We start from the raw sequence: 21,323 nt of genomic DNA on the forward strand, positions 1-21,323 counted from the left end.
GGCAACTTGCTAAAATGCCTTGTCTTATTCTGCAGTAAAATTCAAAATCTCTTACATTTGTTAATAATTTGTTATGTTGCTTGAATCTGACTGTATGCTAGAGCACACAGACAAAAGAAGTGTCTGAAGGCCAAGAACATATTTCTGGTCAAAATAAGAGATAGAAGAATCCACTTACCAACTAACACAACTTAGTTGTTAAGGCACTTGCCTACAAGACTAGAGGCCTTGATCAAGTCCCAGATTGATTTTTTTCTCTCTCCGATTTACCAAAGGAAAAATCAAAGACTGTGTGTCTGTTTGACCCTGGGACTAAGCCATTTGGAAGCTCCAGTAAAGAAGAAAATATTTGCACATCTCAAAGTAGGAATGCTTTTAGACCCTTACACCTCTTATGCTATTTTTCTCTTTTGCATTTTAAAACTCTATATGCATACTTATTTTGTAAACTGTGTCCTATTTGACATAAGTAAGATATTCAACTTTCAGCACCTATAATGACAGCTAAACTTTTTCTGCTTTCCCAGATAAGCTTCAGTCTTCTCTCCTGTGAATGCAATGAATATTCAAAGTTTGGGGATTTCACTTTTACCTAGATGTCCTTTAGCTATCTTTCTTCAGTTCAGGGAGGCTTTTAACTGAGGTCCAAAGTTGATTGGACTTTACTGTGAGTTTTTGTTTTCTTGCAGATTTGATTATATTATTTTAAAGCACAATATCACAGAGAGTCCAGAAGAAGCTCCTCCATAGATATACCTTTTTTACTCTTTTATATGTCTAGATTCACGTCTCATTTATAATGGATTTCCAATTCCAGTGGAGACAGTGAAAGTAAAATTAAAATAGTTGTCAGTGAAAAGGATTCAGAATTGACGGAGACACTGCTGTGAAGGGCATCTGAACCATGATTTTCTTGGAGATCAGACTTCAAGACGCTGTCTCAGATCAAAGAGCAAGAAAACTACGTATATGTCATAGTCTTCTGCAGAAAGTATGACCTTTCAAACTCCTGTCAATTTAAAAAAAACAAGAATTTTATTTTGAAATCATAGGAACAGTCAGTATTATTGGAGTAACCTCAGTTTTTCTCTCTTCCATTCTCAGGATGTGAGGTTTCTGTGAAGGGAGAAAGTAACATGACAACTGTTCTGGAGCACATGTAGTGGCTTATTTTTGTCAGAAAGTACACAGATATTCTGTATGAAAAGTACACTCCAGTGTTGTAACTATAACTCAGTTTTCTGAACTTTATCACATAGTCATTGTCTTCATTGCATCTAGATAAAGGATTTTTGTGGGTTTTAACTTAGACATGAGTGAATGATGGTCAAAGGCAGTGTGCTCTGTTCTCCGCTCCTCAATATCTGCTTGACCAAGGTTGGAATTGGTCTGTTTGGCCCCACTGACATTAACAGGACAAACACACACCATGGTAAGAGGACTGGGAGAATGGGCTCATTCTGCCCTGAAGTTTCCAGAGCAGCTGTGTGGGGCAGAGGCAGCAGGAGGGAGTGGGAGGGCATCTCCTACCATGGCAGCTACCCAGGCTGTGCAGCAAAGTCCTCCTGAGAGCCAGAGGGAGGACTACACTAGAGCATGGACATATGTGCCAGGAACAGGGCAAGGGGGCTCCATGCCTGCTGAAGAGAAACCTCTCCCTGTCCATGCCCTGTCAATAAAGAGGATTTAAAGGGTGGAGGGTGTGTGAAGGATTCTTCATTCACATCTGGCTGCAAGAGAATGCAGGAATGGGAATGGGACTGGGGAGGCATCCCAGAGCCAAGGAAAGTCCCCCAGGGCATGACACTGATGAACAAGCCTTTTCCAGGAAGGAGGACAAGGGACATTGCCCACAGCAGGAGGATGTTTGGAAGGGTTGGGGTGGCCTAGGATTCCACCACAGCCCCCAGGGGTCAGTTCCTGTCCAAGCAAGAGAGGCAGTGGGATAGACTCTGGGAAGGCTGAAGCAGCAAACCAGCAAACCAGCTCCTGTAGGGGCAGCCAGTTGTGCTGGGCTGTAGCACATCCTTCAACCGCTCCTTGGGATTGGCAGGTCCAGGGCAGAGCTCAGCTTGGAGCAGGTAGTGCAGCCCAGCACTGTAGAGGTTTCTTATCACCATTATTATTTTAGAGAAAAATGTATAAACACTCATGCACACACTTCATTATGAAGTATCATTTAGTAATCTATTCTCATACAAGTTTTCTTCCTTGTATAAGCTATGAGGTATGATTGTTTAATGGAGTTACTAAATATTCCTGTCATATGCTTTTGGGGAGATTTTTTTCCCTACGCCTATAATCACACATCAGAATTTACAGCATATACTACGTGCAGTCTTGGGAAATAGGACTATCGGGAAGAAATTATAGTGCAATAATTCATTTCTATTTTCGCTCTTGTTTTCAGTGATAGCACTGACACAAATTACAAAGGAAATATTACTTCAAGTAAGCATTTCTGTGGTTCAAAATGCTGGTTAAACACTTTCAGGTCACCTTAGGGAATGTATTTCACCAAGCACTTTGTTTTCGTGGTTATGTGTGAGTGTGCCTTTGTCCACAAATGTGTTTCCCTGTGTGAGTGGAGATGTTTATTAGTGCATTAGGCTGGGATTTATCAGAGCAAAAGCTTGCTAAGGAGACTTAGTCCTTTGTTAATTGAAGCTAATCCCTTGGTTTTATTTCACCAACTTTTATAATGCTAGCTTATAGGCAAATAGGGCCAGATTCTGAGGGGAGAAATTGAAAAATTGTTTCCATTGTAAAATGTTTTGGAAAATATTAGAAATTAATCTAGTATCTTTAATTTCTCTCTGGACTCTGACACTTAATTTTCAACATAAAGCTAAGTATTTTCTAACCAAAAAATATTTTATCTATTGCATCACACTAGAGGCTTTAACTCATCATCACACTTTTGTGTATTTGTTTGCACGCATGTTTACTTTAGTGTCTTAATAACATGTGGTTTCCTTGATTCCTTCAGGGATTCATCCCCTAGCTTAGAAATTGGGGTTTGAACAATACTTCCTTTCCCAAAACACAGATACATTCCTTTCCAGATTGTCTTCACTTTTAGTAATATCCATCAAACCTAAATCAGGAGGCTACGCTCTTGCTGTATCTTCCACCACTGTTTCTGGCTGCACAGGTTGCTGGATACAGGGGCATGGTATCACAGTCCAGCAAAACAACATCTGCTAGAGTGATTAAAATTACATCACTGCTGGTGGAGAAATGTTTGTAAAATTCTTTAAAGATGAAAAGTCATATTCACAGGATAATTGATGCACAATTCTAACAAAATTACACAGAGTTTTTAGTACATTTTCTTCTATGCCAAATACCTTATCAAAACCCAACACAATGTTAAACAGGTGTAGATGCGTCTGTTTTGTAAAGACAGATGAATACAAATCAGTGAAATCAGGAAGGTGGCCATTTCAGTTCACAGAGCTTGGTTCAAATGACAGAGGGTAGGTTCATACAGCTACATGCCCCTGGTAGTGTGCTGTCACATTAGTCTCTACAGATCTGGTTTCCACAAAATACTACAATCTGTGTCTAGGGACTCCCAAGCAGGTCCTATGGTATGATTTCTGTTTTTGAGGTTATGTAAGTATGTAGCTGAACTGGGAAAAGGACCCTGGAGCTGCACTTTGCAACCGTCCAACCCATTGCTCACAGCCCTTGTGTACTGGCAGACATGAAGCTTGACCACCCAGGCACTGAGGACTGAAGCACAGTCAGGAGCTACAAATACAGACTTCAGCTGGAGATCCCAGATAAGCTTACATCACAGAAGAAGGAGCTGTTCTGAGAACAGTCAAAGCACTGAAGTCCAGAGACAGCACTTATCGACAGCTGCCCAAAAAGCAGAATAGTGCTCTTTTGTGCCATGAAGTTCAGATGATGTGCTTCCAGCCTCCAACCTTTGTGTGTGTGTGCTCACATTGCATTAGTTCATTTAATGACTGAGGGGAAGGTTGCCTGAAATTATGTTTTATAATCCTCTTCTATATTAAAAATAAAGAAAGAAAGAAAGAAAGAAACCAGAGAGAGAAAGGAGAAAAAAGCAGTGTATGTTGCCATGGTTAGTCTTTACTGATGCCTGACATATGACCTTCCTAAAATAAGGTAAATGTTCTTAATGGTAGCCCTGGATATGACAAGGTTATTGTAGCACCAATCCACTGTGAGCACAGTAATAGACTAGAATTTTTCCAGCTGCCATTTTCATTATCAGATAAGCAAGGCTTAATATCAACAAAGCACAAAACCTTAGCACTTTTCTTGTACAATACCTTGTGCAAAATCCCCAGTCTTTCTTTATTTCACATACTGGAAAACATTTATTAAATTTAATCTTCCGTCATGTGGAGCAGTCACGATCTCATGCTGGGAATTTAGGATTTACCGTGTTGAGCCTTCAGGAAATACACAACACAGTTTGGAAGAAAAACCTTTGGTCTTTCTAACTTTTAATATTCTATTCTACTTAAATTTTTGTCTCCTTCAGGTACTCATGAGGTTTCACTACTTGACTATTCCAAATTTACCCATCAGAAATCCAAGTATTTTGTCTTAATTAGCTACCTTGGATGGAAAAAAACCCTGATATTTCCACAAGATAACTCTCTAATGAAACAATGTCCCTTAAAGCTTAATGAACACTTCATTAAGGTGCTTGCACTAAGATCCTCAATTAGGAGTCTTAAAGATCTTGATTAAGTTCTTTGCCCTTCAGTTATAAATTTTAGGGGACAAGCCACACATAGCATCAGGTGAGATGTATGTTACCTTTCCACTTTCTGCTGAGGTTGTAAGCAAACTTTCATAGTTTCTAAGTTTACACTGGCCAAATAATTCCTCAGACAATACTTCTTTTGCTTATTCCATTCCACTTATATCTGAATTATTCACTGTGTTGCACTTTATAAACATTTACAGTTGATATGTTCTAAAGGGAACAAATAACAGTTTGCCTGCTATGAATGTGGGCTTGTCTGCCAACCCCAATACCAGCAGTACAGAGAAAAAAATACTTTCCCCTTCAGGATATTTCTGGGAAATAAGGTATGGGAAGAACATTTTTCTGCTGTAAAATAGTATTCAGTGCAGAAGCAATTCACATTGTAGAGGAACTTGAAGCTAAAAAATATTTAGCTTAAAGAAAAACTTTTATAATAAACTGTACAATAATTGTAGCTATTTTTTCCTCTAAATTTTTGTTGTCATTAAAAAATCCTTTCAACATTTTTATATTAGAAATAAATTTTTCAAGGAAAAATACCAAATGGAAATAGAAAACTATAAAAAAATATAATTGCTAAACAAAGAAGAAACTTGTGGAATTATGAATTGGTTAAAAATGTTTAAACTTTGGCTTTAATATGTACAATTTATATATATCTTCATATTATCTCAATGATTAATTCTTGCAGCATAAAATAATCTACAATGCAGGTCTTCTTAAAACTTGTAACAAGCGGAGAACTTAACAGATATCACTATCATTACAAGCAGAACAGGTATAAAGCTATTCCTAAGTCAGTAGAGTGAGCATCTTGCTTCACTTCAGTCAGACACTGCCTCCACCAGACAGCTGCCTTTGCATCCCATGAAGAAATGTTTTCATGTAATATTCTAAGTAGGATCCCTCTACTGAGGTCACAAAAGGAGTTTTCGTGATATCCTTCTTCTAAGACAGCAGAGACCTGCAACATATAACAAGGATCATGGCACTAGTTTTCTGTTTCAGTCTACATGAAGTCACACCTCCCAAGGTGTCACTGATCTCCTTTCATTTATTTTTGACCCCTTGTATGGAGACACCAAAGCAGGACAGGTCAATATACAGAGTCACATAAAGAGAAGGCAGCACCAGTTGATATAGCCCCTTTTTCAACAGCAAAGACACAAGAAAAACTTTCATCTTGATTTTTTCGTGCATCTCAGAACCCCGATGTCTTTCTGGTCGTGGACTTGGCCTGGGGGTTGAGTGGATATGCCCACTCTTGCTCTCTCTGGAGATGCAGACACCAGCCTCCTGCTTGGAGGTGGATGTTCATACTATTCCAAAGCACTAAAGCAGTGTGAAGGACCTGGCATCTACAGCTGAAAGATACAAGCAGCTGTGTTTTCTTTGACTCTGGACTGTCCCAGCAATGAGGTTACCTGATAATTCGCTTTAGAACTGTGTTTTTAACTAGATCCACTGTTTTCTTGGTGCTTTTTTTTTTTTTTTTTTTTGGTCTGACAACATGGCAGTATTTAAAAAAAAAACAAAACCAAACTTGAAAATTGAAACTGAACTTCACAGACATCTTCAAAATCATGCTTTTGACATCAGTGTACATAAGTACATCATTGAAAATAAGATAATCTTCACTTTGGGCTGTGACTTTAAAAGATGTTGCCCAAAGTAGCAAATGATATAATCATTACCTGACCTCTCTAGAAAATGAGCTACCAGGAAGAAAAAGCTACTTATGAGCCACAAAGTCCCTGCTTAAACACTCTTGGGGAGTTTGGACAGAAAGAAGCCTTCAGGGCTTGGCTTTGGAACATACACACACCTCCAGTAAGGAGAAAAAAAATCAGGAAAAAGCATGTGAATTTAATGTAAATAATTATATTCAGACTCACATGTTTGAACATTTATTCTAATGTGAAAGGTTTTCTTGAAGCAGAAAGTGACTACCTGGTGTGTTTTGGATCCTAACCCAAGGGAATACACCGCCTCCCATCACACAGTAAAATCACATCCCTGCTGTTAATGGCTCCCTGCACAAAGAATAAGAGCCTCTTGCACAGTCTCCTGTTGCACTGCAGAAGAATTCAGGACTTTCACTCAAAAGCATATGAATTCTGTTCCAGAGTCATGATCCTTTTTCAGCTGGCTGCTGCACTGACACAGTCACATTTGCTGTGTAACTGAAGTGTGCTGGAAAGCTTCCCCAGTTTGATTATCCCTTCCAGAGCTTGCTTTATGCCTTTTTTTTTATTTTTTTTTTTTTTTTTTTTTTTTTTTTTTACCCAAGTTATCTTGTTTAATCAGGACTAAGTAAACATATTACACACTAATAATAAAATCACTGGAAATTCTTTATTTAATCTCTGTGATTTTCTTTAGAGGGCCCAAACAAAGACCAGCAGGATCTCTAATCTTATGATCAACAAAGTTACATCACCAGCAGCCTCTGTTTTATCTGTTTACAGATCAGGCTAATGTTGTTAGAAGGTGGTGACATTTTAACTGTTACTGTATCAGTAGATAGTGCAATTGCATTAGGTAGCCCAAATTTGCTGTCACCTCTGGTTGCAGTTGCTTAGAGGAAACTCCAGAGGCTATTTTTAATACCGCAAGACATTGTTGTGGCTAAGTTTGGAGTAGTAGATCACAGAGTTGCCACTGAGGATGCTGTGGGAGCCTTTGCTGAAGCCTCCAGTCATGCAGGAGAAGCATCCCAGCAGCAAATGCCTTTTGCCAGTGGCTGACTTTCCTCTGGGCCAGGCAACCCCACCTAACTCATTATGGAGAGAGGAAGTACAGGCAAAGGGTTCAGTCTGTGCCCCGTTCCTTGGACATGATGTCCCTCCAGCCAAAACTTGTTCCTCCACCCTCACACTCTGGTTCCAGGGTAACCCTGGATGCAGGCAGATAAAGATGCAAGTGGCATTGCAGGAAGCCAACCAGCAGCCCAACAAGAAGGGACCCTGGGATGGGGGCTGCCTGCCACCTCAGCTGCTGCACGGCTGCAGCATCACATTCCCTGCCCCCTGCACAGGTTGTGTCCTGGAAAGAGCCACAGCTGATTATCATCATGCCTCCCACGTAAGAGGGATGTGCTGGAAGGAGCATTACAGCAGCCAGCCTCCCACATCTCCTTGCTTGAAGTTGAAAGCCTGATCTAACCCTTAACAAACATGAATAAAAGTGCTAGGGAAGGAATTTTAATTGGCCAACACTGTAAATGCTTTGAAGGTGCTGTGTCATTATTGACTAACTTCCAGCACACCTGAGCCAGCCAGAGGGCAGTGATGTTAGTTTTGAACCCAGGATATTACTGTTACTGTGTCCTAGCACCCCACTGTTAAACAGCATCATCTCTCTGCACTGAACAGATTTGTTGTGCCTCATAATGTCAATAAAACCTTGTCTTGCTTCTGCACTGAGTTTGCAGGGAGGGTTGGTGCTGGTTTCTTCTCATACTTCTGCCTGGCACTATTCCACCACCAGCACATGGCTCACCCACATGCAATTCTGAGCACCCACAGAGTGCAGCAGTGTAGATAACCTCCCTCTCTATCCCACTTTTTCCCAGGAGTGCCCTCCCTGCCCTGAGCTGAGCTGTTGTTTCTCCCCCATGCAGATGCCAATTGAAAAACACAAGTGGGGAACAAGGACAAGACAAGAAAGGTGAGTTCATTAAAACTGTCATGAAATCAGAAGTAATCCAAATAGGAACCTGAAAGGATGCACACTGAGCCCAACAAAATGTTCCATATGGTGCTCAGGTAGTAAGTATTTGTCAGACAAGATAAGGTAAATTCATAAAGAACTACTACACAGCTTTCCAGCAGCCATGAGAACTGTCTTTGTATCCTCTGCTGAAGAAAATCAGAAACTATATCTCAATCTTTTCAGGTGACCTATCCACAAGATTCAGGGAGCTTTGCTCTTTTTTTCCTTTAGAAAAGGTCCTTTTAATTAAAAATAAATGACATCTGATATTTATGTGTCTGATGCCCTTTGGCTCCTGTGTGATTACATTAAAAGTTCAGGAATACTTTCACTACAAAATAAAAAATACAATGAAGCCCAGAGGAAGAAACCTTGGAAGGGACAATTTTCTCCTTCCATAAGGATGTACACAACTAAATCTAAAGTTTATGCACAAAAGTAAACGAAATATTATTTATGGAAATTCTGCTGATATCCATAACTAAAAACATCACCACTTTACATTTTTGGTTTGTATTCTGCATTTTTCATGTGAAGGCCTTTTCAATGGCCACTTTTAAACATCCAGGAGACAACCTAAAGCTTTTATTATTTACACTCTTTAGCAGTCCCTGAATTGCTTTCTGCCTCTGAGAAGTTTCTTGTCTGTTTTTAAACCACAAGTTACAAATATTTGAGAATAATTTTTACTCCCTTCTTCTATCCTGGCTGTGTAGCCAGTGTCAATATGCATTACATGTACTAGGGATAACCAGTGATAGAGGCAACTGCAGTGGGAACAAGGTTTGGCAGAAGGACAGACATCCTCCCCGTGGATAAGGGAAGGGTTCCAGCACCCCTGGCCCCACCAGTGGTCTGTCACTGAGATCAGCCCAGTACACATGAGTAAAACAGTTCCAAAACAGCACAAAAAATATTCCACTCTTTCAAGAAACTGTTTTAATTTGTATAACCATGTTTCAAGGAGGGCATTAAGCCTATTCCTCAAAGGTCAGTAAGCGTTGTATGTGCTACGATGAGATGCTAAAATGCCTGAGTAAAAATAGACTGTTGAATGAGAGACCTTCCACAAATGAATTTTCTAATAGCTTTGATATTGTTGTCAGTACAGATTTCATGGATGAGCTGAAACTAGCCTGAACTTGTTGTGCCACCCAAGCTCATCAAAAACTGAAAGAGGAGCTTGGATGGGGAGGGTAGAAAGGCCCTAAAGGTGATTCTCACCACCTTTAAACCTAGACCTGTTGTCCAAAACAGCCTCAGTGGTCTCTTTGTGCTTGCCATCATCTAGAAGAAATAATCTGAACCACCACAGTTCCCAGACATGAGACTATGCAAAATAGGTGAGAGACAAGTATACAGAATCCAGCAACATCAGCCTGAGAAGGTTCAGGTTGGATGTTTCTTTCAGACAAGCACTTCACATACATCTTGACCTTCAGAGACTGTAAGCTCTTATCCTGTTGAGGTTATTTAAAATCAAAGACCAGTGTGCCAGCAGCTGCACAAGTGAGGAATGCCTAAGAAAATAAATACCAGTTAGAGTGCTATTTAATGCTGTTAACTGCAGTGGGTGGAGGCTGGAGGGCAGTAGCTTTTAACAGGTTTTATTTGAAAGACTAACTCAGTGTGGTTGTCACGACAGTTGTCTTTGTGACTGAAGTTGTATTGCTAACAGATGGAAATCTGGCAGCTTTTTCTAATTTATGCAGATGCTTTGCAGAAGGAATTACCATCCTAAGTGATTCTAACATTAGCCCTTCACAAACCTTCCTCCACTGTGTTAATAAACAGAGCATTTTTAAGGCTGTTCTGCTCAAAACAGTCAAAATGCTCAACCATGCCTCCTTTTCAATCTCTTCTCTCACAATTTAGCTTTAAAATTCTTTTGCATAAAGCCTCTTACTCAACTGAGAGTTGGATATGTAGCAAAAGTCAGCCTAGTGCTCAAAATACCCATTTTAATTATAAAATTACCTACCAGGTTGTGTCTTCATTAATGAGCTAAGCTTGTGGACTGTCTTGTTCTTGAAAACTGGCATTCAGTACAATAGCTAAAAAGAATGATTTAACAAGAGAACTATCTAAATTGGCAATCATTTTAAAGGACTGAATAATATTCTTAATAGCTGTGTAATGTTTCATCTTTTTGCTTTGATTGGCACTTTTTTAATTGTTAACACTCTTTTCAAACTGGCAACACATTGCCTCATTCTAATCTGCAGTAAGCCCTACAGTATTACACACCAATGCAACTGCTAAACAGGCTCGGGAGCAACACACTACTGAGATGTTTTGAGGCATGTGGTGTATTTAATGGATCTCTGTTCTTTATAGTAGATTTTAGCAAATTAGGAGACCATATGCTTTGGTTTTTTCTCTTGACATTTTGAAAATGTGGGTGCTTTAGAGCTTATTGGTGAAAATTTATTTGTATAATCAATGTCCTGATCAGCTGAGTGAAAGGGATACGTGCTACTACAGCTGTAGCTCTTTGAGATTACTGATCATGTGCATCCACACTGTAGGTGACTTAAACAAAAGACCAAAACTCTTGAAATGGTTTCGTGTTTCCTTGTTAGGCCTTGACCCTTACTGACTGAAGGCAGTAGTCATATAACTCTGTAAGGAACAGAGATGAAAACATGATATTGAGACCTGCAGACCATTGGGGCATTTCAGAGAATATGTCAAAATTAGTTTTGTTTTTCTTTAGCAGTACCTGCATGACTTATGAGCCATCTTTTGGGTCTAAGAATTCTAATTTGAACAAAAAAAAAACACCTTCCCTTAATGCACTCACCCTAGAAAGTAGACTAATTAGATCCTAAGCTTAGATGCCATATTCAAGCAGGTCAGATCTTTCCATGGAGGCTTTCAAATGCCTTTTTTCTTGGGAATTTCCTTTACAGGACACCAGTTATTTCCTTTTGGGACCTGTTGTATCATTAACTTAGAAATTAAGCACAAGTCAGTTTTGTCAAGAGGATGACCATTTTTCCCCCATGTTTACAAAAAGCCTGAACTACCTGCAACCCATAATTGTCTACCTTTTCAGAGTGCAGTCAGGTAACAGCTTCAACAGTGCATTAGCTTTCTTAGCAGCCCCAAAACATGGACACACACTAGGGGCAGAGAAGGTAAGTGAGTGTTGATTGCGGTATAGGAAGCAAATTTCCAGGCATGTGGCTCAGACTTCAGTGAAATGGCTTGTTTCCTGCGTGGAAACACTGCAGCTATTACAGAGAGGAGAGGAGATGCTCCAGTGGGGTAGGCGTACTTACTTCTGCTGCTTTTTGGCCGAAAGCATGACCTTGACTGCATGTTAGTCTCTGTTCTTTTTCACTAGCAATCAAGTGAAAAGTCTCAAGTTATGATGACTAAACATATCCTGAAACTAGTTGTAAGTAACAAAATTCCAGCTCCCTCCTAAGGGATCCATAATTTTTCTGGATTACGTTTTTGAAGGGACCAGATCATTTGCTATTTCTAATTTATTTATACAGACTTCTCCATCAGGCTGCTCCACCTGCAGAACATCCAGAAAAGGACAAATTTTCCCTTAAATCACTTAAAGTTTAACATCCAGTGTCCCAGAAAACTTCTGCTTGGTAAACTTCTGCTCTATAAAAAGGATACAGACATTCAGATGGCAGAACAAGAGCTATGTTCTGAGAAGGATGAAATAATGGCTAGGAATGATGAAAAGGGGTGAGGACTGTGACAGTATTTCCCAATTCCCCTGACTGGGATATGCCAACTCAGCAAAGGAAACAATCTCTGTTTGATCATAATCTTGTTTTTGTAGCACTGGGTCTCAGAGATTTCAGGCTTTCCAGAGTAGTTTAGCAGTGATCCAGTTTGAATGGACATGGGAGAGTAAGCAGCCACTTCTGAAACTCAGAGCATTTTGAAAGAAAAAGGTCTTTCAGCTGCTTGACAAATGTTGCAAGAGTCCAGAAGGTCGGACAATATGTCAGGTGGGAAGAACCATTAGTCTCAAACAGTTTTACAAGGAAACTAAACCATAAAACCCCAAATTCCATGCATAAGTAATACTACAAAATTGAGTCTAGTAAGCATTTATGGCAATTTGTGCCTCTGGCATCTCATGAACTAGAAAAGATCAAAGGCTGAGTGCCCTCAGCACTCAGTCAGACCTTCAGGAAGGGGTCCAATATTCCTCCTGTTGATGACTGCCTCACAGGGAACGCTGAGCAGCTTGAAGAACAGGGCCTTAAATGCATATCTGGCACCCAGTTAATTTCTAGAGTACGTAGTATTTTTTTAATCAGCATTTGTTACACCCCAGTATAAACTGCAGCTAAAAGAAATCTCATGCACCTGGTCTAAATCATGGTCATTAATTAATAAGCCTGTCAGCCTTATCACAAAAAGAGTTAACCTACTCTAGTTAACAAGTTACTGCTATTCATGTTTCTTGTATTTTTCCTTCAGTAGGCTATTTACTGTACATTGCACTTACAAAATTCCATTACTTACATAGATAGCAATAGTGCATGAAGTATGTCTCCAGCTGTTTTCAACTTCTGTGACCTATGTAAACACTGAGCTTTGAAACAGCTTATGTTAACTCCTATTGAGAATAAGTTAATTCCCCAGCTGACTGATTCTAAGTATTTTAAAGGCTGTGGTCTCAAGTGAGCTTTACATTTCATATTTCATCTCAAAATAAAGCTAAAAATTTTATATCTTTAGTCAGAAAGCTGTAAATCAGTACCATCTCCCAATAATGTTTGTACTATCACGGGGTTTATACCCCTATTAAAAAGACATCTTTAAATTTGCAATATACTAACTGCAAATTTCCATAGGTAACAAAGTGCCCTGTCAGAGAACAGCACCATATTTTCTCTTGGTTCTACAAAAGGAAACTACAAACTCACAGTGCCATATTCAAATAAACCTGCTGTAAATTTAAAAATATATGATGAATATATGTCACACGCATGCATTTCTCTCTTCAAACCCAAGAAATAGAGACCAATGGAAGCAAAATTATGAATCAAATGCTATTCTTAGTGATAGTCAAAACTCTGGATGAAGGCCCATATTCTAGTCTGTTCTTCTCCATAGTTTGACTAGTGTTTTCGTAGAATGCATTCATTTGAAAAATTATACTTTCAATTTATGCTAAGACTCAGCAAAATGGAAGTAGACACTTCAGGTCTCTGTGAACATGTAAAACCACCAGCATTCCTTCCTACAAATCAGTTTTGAACTAAAGCAATTCCTTGTGCTGATTCACATACAGAGGACATCAACTCTGCATGTAAAAACCTCTGGGATGCTTTACTTTCTTTATGGGCAGAATCTACCTTTGCACAGTGCAGGCATGAAAGGACCTTCAGATGGAATCATGGAATCATGGAATCATACAGTGGTTAGGCTTGGAAGGAACCTTCATTATCATCTAGCTCAAAGCCCCCTGACATAGGCAGGGACACTCTCCACTAGACCAGGTTGATCAAAGCCCCATCCAACCTGGCCTTGAACACCTCCAGGGACAGGGAATCCACAGTCTCCCTGCGCAACCCATTCTAGTGCCACATCACTCTCATTCACAATAAAGAGTTTCATCCTAATATCTGATCTGAACCTTCAGTTAAAGGCTGGAAAACACAGAGCAAGATGCTATGCAAGGAACATAATGTATACCCTAGGAAGTGCCAAGGGCAGAAGCTCTGTTTCAGCCTCCCAGAGGTTTGAGTGAAGGGTCAATGAATGGTAGATGGAAGATTGAAACTTGCCTTACACTCCAAGACATGCACTACCTATGGAATGACTGCTCCTCTACTCTCTTCTTACATTTTCAGTGGCAGATGTTTAGCAGATAAAACACAAACCTGCCTTGAAATACTGATTTTCAAGACTTGAATTGGTTTTGTTCCTTTGAATACAGGCCTTGATAAGACAGTTGCAAAAGTGTTTTCTAAGAGAACAATTTAGTGACTAGATTACTCATCTTTGACAAATGCTGAAAATGAAGGATTAATGACAATTAATTTCAGCTAGAATTTTCCAAAGTAATTTTGTTCCTGTCTGAAATTGTTATTTCATTTATTCAAGATAATTGGCATTCAGTGCTTCCAGTGCCAGCCAGAATGGCATTTAATGTCACAAGCTAACATTTTATAAGTTGAACAAAAATTGGGAATGGCCGAGAATTTTCACAGTAACCCATAGCAAAGAAGCACAGTACACGACCACACTGTTAATTCTGATTAAAAAGTTGAATTTGATCTGCTTTGGCCATGTAATCCCAAGTCAGTAAACAGAGCTAAGTGGACCATAAATTGAGATTGAAAAGAATAATGGAAATGGTAATGCCAGCATAAAGTTTAATGGATCTGTGGAGCATACAAGTCACAACTGTTAACCAGAAATGGAAGAATTTACACCATAACCCATTTATTATAGCGCTGTTACTGTAAAGGCGGTAATACACCCACTTAGAGTCTCACCTTGTGGTCTTGAAGGAAATCCCTCTCTTAAGGACACTTGATAGGGACAAACAGCAGGACACTGAATTTGAAGCAACTCAAGTGGGGATCCAACATCCCAAGCCCTTTCTTCCTCAGCCTGAGACTCATCTGGAAGAAGTTATCACAGATCTCATGCAAATACTTCCAGGGGTATATAAACATAGGCTTTGTCATAGAAAGTTAGCCTTCCATATCACCTTAAATATTTTCCCAATTCGGAGAAGAAAATATTACCCTCTTTTTCTTACTTGAAGGATTAATGGTTGATGGATTTCTTTTTCTCTGTGCACCTAATTGGACAACTAGTCAGCTTGCCAGTAAGCTCTTCAATCAGTTAATAAGACAGTTAATAATGTTAAAGCCAGTTAATTCCCACCAATGTTGATTCCCTGTGTGTCAATTTAGAGGTCAGAAGCAATTTTCCCCTGTAATTTTGTTTGTGCATTTGTATTTAAGGCTACAGACCTACCTAGTCTTTTGTCCTGCACTCCTGAATAAAGCTTTTATATCATTTCACTATTTGATCCAACCCTGTGTAAAAATAAGCAAATGCAAAACAAAGTCTTGATTGAATCACCATATTTCAATAGTCTTCAGACAGATTTTTTTCCTCCTCCCCAATCCATTTTTGACAAATACATGTATGTATGTACATACATATGTGTGTATGTAGTGCATGTTTATTTCTTTACTATCATTTTATGGTTATTGACTAAGAAAAACAGAAAATCAGGGTTACCTGGCAATAGAAAACCTGGCATTTAGCCATGGCAGCATCAGTTGAATCAAATGCCCTTGGGAGTCCTGTAAATTCATAGTGATGGCTGATCCTAATATAGAAAGCAGTTACACCTACTGCTGCTCATGCAATCTAGGAGAATGCCTTGCTAAATTTAGCACAATGTTTATCCCTACTGTGCCTATATGTTCTGATTAACCTGCCTGCTGTCCTTCACCACCCAGCAATCAGCTAAAGCAACTGAACTTTCTAGTGTGAGACAAACTAAACTAAAAGATTTTTTCAGCAGCTGTCAGCTGAAATAATTTGTAAAACTATTACATTTTTCAAATACAGTTTAGAAATCTATAAATCACCTAACTCCAAAGATATTTTCTTCAGTAGAAGAGCTTAAAATGATAGTCTATTCATCCAGTTTCCTCACCTATTTATGTAAAGGCCCTGGTATTTGCATGTGTGTGTCTTCTTCATACAATGGTGACATTATTGAAGGAGCATAAGGAATTAACTATTTCCTATTTATGCTCAGAATGACCTAAGCACCAAGGTCTGAGGCTACTCTTTTGATGCTTCCTAGGACATCCTGATATCTCACTCACCTTAGTCAAAGGCATTTTAACTTTTAAATCCGTTGACTATCACCCTTTCCTTCTGAGGATATCAATCAAAGCATCATTTGCTCTCTACCAAGCAAACTTACCAAACTCATCTAAATTGAGGTAGTTCCTTCCTGAGAAAACAGTGTGAAAAATATTGTGGGTTTGCTTTTTCTGGAAGGGTGGAGAAAGGATGACTTCTGCTGACTTCCATAAATCCTGGATCACATGTAGAAATCATCAGACCGATCATATAAATGTGCTGTTTGGGAGGGTGTAGTAACAATAGCAAGAAAAGCAGAATCCAGTGCTCATTACTGGTATAAGTAATAGTAATCAAAAGTTGTGAGTATTATGGGCATTCAACAGCAGACGGAGCAGCAGCACTGTCTTTTCTTCTTTTACTGAAGATCTTCAGTACCCCCTGAGCTAAACTTAAAAGTTACAGTCTCCACATACACTGCAGATTTCTGAGTCATTTGGACCCCTGTGTTTTTGGCACACCTGAAGGATCTCATTTGGGTTGATACAGAGCCATCAGAAGGTGCTCCAAGCAGAAACATTAGGAACATTTTATAGGTGGTAATTATTTTTAATCAAGATTTAAAGGAATAAGGTTATTCCTCTGATTAAAATAATGCAAGTAATTCTTGTGAAGGTTTAGACAGGTGATGTTAATTGGGTGGACCTCTAAGATGGAGAAAGTATTTTCTTGCAAAGGTTAACAACTACCCCACATATTGTGTATCACCACAACTGGAAATTTATCCTCCACATATTACATCTACTTCTCCTGTATAATAATGCCATAAACATCTTGGTACATTTAATCTAGATTCTGACTACAAATCCTTGCCAGAAATGGCTGTAAACCTAAAAAAGTCCCCCACACCATGAGAAAAGAAATACAATTGTACCACTTTTAAACTGATACAGGTCCCTTCCTATTGGAAGTTTTCATTCTGAATTAACATTTATTTTAATGAAGTTGTATTTAAAAGAAACATCACAGTAATAATGTTTCTAAGGTTTATGGGATAGAAATGGTTCATTAAGACATGTTCTGTAATAGTTACATCTATAGGGTCATCACAAAATACTCTCAGAAATTTTATCTGAGAAGTGCTATATTCAAAAAGCCTAAAAAGAAAGACATTGCCTTTTAAGCCAAATTTTCACCTCTGTATAGAGCTAATGTTGAAAAGAGGACCTTCCTTGAATAAAATTCTGAGCTTTTTAGCCTTCTTTTCACTGAAATATTTGCTAGAAGTCAAAAACTATTAAAATTCTGTTAATTTACATGAAGATTGGCTTTTATTTTGGTTAGTGTACAATTGGTGATTTATGTTAATGGAGGGGAGTGTGTAAGGTGTGTGTTTCTGGCATCCTGCTTGTTACAGAATGCATTTTATATTTTACAGATTATAAATGAAAAAAACATTGAAAATTCTCATTCAAAGAAATTTGTGTTACCTTTCAGAGAAAAAAAAAAAAAAAAAAAAAAAAAAAAAAAAAAAAAAAAAAAAAAAAAAAAAGCAGAAAACACCAAACACTCCTGAAACTTGGATGGTTCTTTCCAACAACCTTTTGAAAGTTTTCCAGTGTCTCATTGTGTGAAGATATAATTAATAGAACCCTGTCATCAGGAGCTTCCTATTAAATCATTTCACTGAGTTTTCTCTCCATTTAATTCTGTTCAGCTGAATGTTTACTGATGAGTCAATTAGCCACTGCTTTGTTTGTTAAACTTAATGTCATCACATCACCATGAGATCACCACAGCAAACATTCATCAACAGCAGCATTGTCATGTCTGGCTGGTTGGTACAGGCTGGCCTCAGGCTGGCCACATCAGGGGTCTGGCTGCTCAGTGGCCTTGGACTGGCTGCAATGTGCCATGGGGAGGGAACTCCTGTGTGCAGGGGGACCAGAAAGTTCTTCTCAATCGTTGGTGAAGATTATTCCTCCCTATGGTGCAACCCCTTGAGCAGGAAATAAGGAGGTAGACCAGTTTGCAAAGACAGCTGTGGCAACAAACTGAGGGCAAGTGATTTGGTGTCTGCATCTGGAACAGACTCTGTGATGGTAGTTACCACAAGAAAAATTTTTAAAGCAAAGGAGATTACTAGGTAACAAGGTAGTAGATGTACCAATGGATATCAATATACCAGCCCAGGTTTCAAATATATTAATACACCTGGTCAAGCACAACGGCATCAGATTAGTTTCTGTCCATTGTGTATTGCTGCCATAGACTCAGATATCCTGGAGCTGGACTGATGATGGCAAATGCAGGTCAGGGCCACTCAAACCTAGTGACTGTATTACTTCTTTAAGCACATCTTAAAGCACATCATAGCCAGGCTATATCTTCAGAGATTGTTTTCCCAAATATCTGTAAATGGACGTGAGGTCTAGAGAGGCTGACCTGGAACAGAGACCAGATAGAGTTAAAGTAATAAAGTAGGTATTTATTAAAAGGCCTTCAAAGGATACACTTTGGGCAGTACAAGAGTTGTGGCTCTGACCAAAATGGACCCAAAATTGGCGACTGGTCATGAGTTTTCACACGTTTTTAAAGTTTCGGTCCATTTACATGTTGGAGTTAATTGTCCAATCACAGCTTCAGGTTATGAATTCCCATCCTCCCAGATTGCTCTCCTCAGTTCACTGTTCTTTATACTTCTTGGACCTGAAGCTGCAATGGTATCCTTGGTTCTCAGGCTGAAATATGAAAGCTAGAACTTAAGGCATCAGACACAGTCCAGCTCAAGGTACACTTAGGTATATCAGTAGGTGATATGTTGCAGAAGGGTTGTTTTTTTTCAGTGAAGATAAGATCCTTTCATAGAGATGCTGAAAATCTAAATCATTCTCAAGAAGTGCCTGTTGCCTTTCATGGTTTGAACAAGGAAGAGAAGTGGGCTCCTAATAAAGAAACTTAATCAAGGGAGGCTGGATGTGACTGGAGCATAGGCTTGTGAGTTGCCTCTCAAAAAACAATTCCATTTTCCTCCTCTCTACAATCCTCTTAAAACCTAGCAATCCATGTCCAGTTTCTACCAATGGCTTAAGTAGATAAATAAGCTGTTTCAGGGGGAAATAAAAATTTGTATTGATAATCAGTCATAAGAGATATGGAAGCTAACAAGTACAGGTCAATCCACAAAATCTGTGATTTAGGGAAGTGAGGAGAGAGCCAGGCTGTTGCACAGCACCCTCTACATGGTCTGTGTCCTCCATGTGGCACAGGCTCTAGGTCCTAATAATATTCTGGCACTGATGCTTATTAACAGTGCAATTTCAATAATCAGCATATTTTGTCAAATAATTGGTAGGCTGATGGTTATGAGAGGTGACACTGCCAATATCTCATAAAGGCTGAAAGAAATATTTCCCATTTCCACACTGCATAAACAAAGCATGCCAGACAACCTCAGGAATGCTAATGATCTCCAGTACTTTAGTATATTAAGTATTCATCAATTGAGCACAGACCACAACAATGTTTTGAGAGTCCTTAAACACATGAGAAACACATGAGGAATGATGTAAAGTTTATATGAGCTCATATAATCTTAGCTGCTTATACAGCCAAGCACAAGATCACAGAAATAAGGTCATGTGTACCATATCTCTCCTACTAGAAGGTTGTGCCCTACATTATATTTGCTGGTGCCACATCCAGCCCACAATTAATTGACTGAAGCAATGAGTCGTCCACTTCTTCCCGTATGGCATTATTCCCCAGTCTAACAGATTACATTGTTGGGATTTCTTCTCCTTGATAATCAGACTTCACTGTCCTGAATTTCATCCCATTATATAATACCTCACACTTATGCTTTAAACTGCCATCCAAAAGCTTTGCAAGTGTTAATTGAGTTTCATAACTGCCCCCCATGAAATAAATAAGTTCTGAGTCAGAGATGCAAAAACCTGAGTTACTTGCCACAGGCCACATGTGGGATCATATCAAGCACAGCTGGGTCTCTGTCATTGACTGGGAAGTGTATGTTTGTAATTTATGCAATAATCAAGAAATAAAAACTCTTTTCCAGGATGCAGCCGCCTTTGCTCTTACCAGTGTCTATCTGCACTGTGAAAAACAGTTTACTTGTTCATTAATATTTGTCTCTTTTAAATATTTACATGCGTATTTTTCCCTAGTTATAATTTCATACTGCTGATAATTGCTCTTTCTATAAATAAACCAAGCTTTTTATTATGTGGCTCTTTTCTCATGACTCTCTGATCTGGAGACATGTCTTTGCAGATTATGTGCCTAGAGTGATACTCTGTGGAGTTTATGGAGGTAAATCATGCTGTGCCCTAGCCTCCCAGGCTGTGACACGATACAAGGGGCACAATCCAGCTGGCTGCTCCAGACTGTCAGCTGAGACACAGTAGCTCACTGTGCATGTGCTGTTACCCATTATGAAGCAAAGTAACATGGGTTCATGTGAGTCACCATCAACTGACCTTGTTTTTTGACGCAGTGCAGCAATGGATCTCGCTCTGTTACCACATCTGAAATGAAGGACCCTGACTAACAGCTGGGGGACAGGAACCTCTGCAGGCCAGCACAGGTTTTCTGCCTGACAAACCCTTCATTTTCTTTAATTGATGTATTTGTGTTTAGAATACACAGCCAGAAATGGCATTTTATTGCATATATCACTGTAACATCTCAGGTTTCTAATTGAAGCAACACAGGCAATATTCTAGATCAGAATGCAAATGCAGGCAAGAGCTAGAAATCTTCTGGCTGCTTTGAAAACTAATGCATTTGGTTGTAATTTCTCTTGCTGAACATAATTTCTTTCTAAATATTTATCTTCAATTTGCTTACTCGATTTTGGGTGATATTTATCTGATGTTTTTCTAAATCAGATTTAATCATATTACTCATTTGTGTTTTTATAACACAAGAATATTTTTAAACAGATTATTTTTTATCATCTTTCTGCTATTCTCTCTGCTTTTGCTACCATTTCTTAATGAATTGAATA

The 21,323-nt window shown here is 39.0% G+C and overlaps 1 protein-coding gene across 12 annotated transcripts in view; it reads left to right on the forward strand.

The window, feature by feature from the left end:
• Window positions 1–19,248, forward strand: part of LOC310921877 (uncharacterized protein) — a 34,143-nt gene extending 14,895 nt beyond the window's left edge. For 2 of the 12 annotated variants that reach the window (XM_083882133.1, XM_083882135.1), the window contains 2 exons: window positions 276–363; window positions 3,708–3,764. In XM_083882133.1, coding sequence (XP_083738259.1) covers window positions 276–363; window positions 3,708–3,713 — 94 coding nt within the window. In that variant the 3' untranslated portion in view covers window positions 3,714–3,764. Of the gene's footprint in view, window positions 1–275; window positions 364–689; window positions 751–1,104; window positions 1,245–3,707; window positions 3,765–8,330; window positions 8,426–19,140 lie in introns of those variants that run through there. The other 10 variants (XM_083882131.1, XM_083882134.1, XM_083882132.1 and 7 more) reach the window with 7 other exon arrangements.
• The last annotated feature ends 2,075 nt before the right edge of the window (window positions 19,249–21,323 follow it).

Source organism: Zosterops lateralis, assembly GCF_965231275.1.
Source record: "Zosterops lateralis genome assembly, chromosome: 2".
NCBI lineage: Eukaryota > Metazoa > Chordata > Aves > Passeriformes > Zosteropidae > Zosterops > Zosterops lateralis.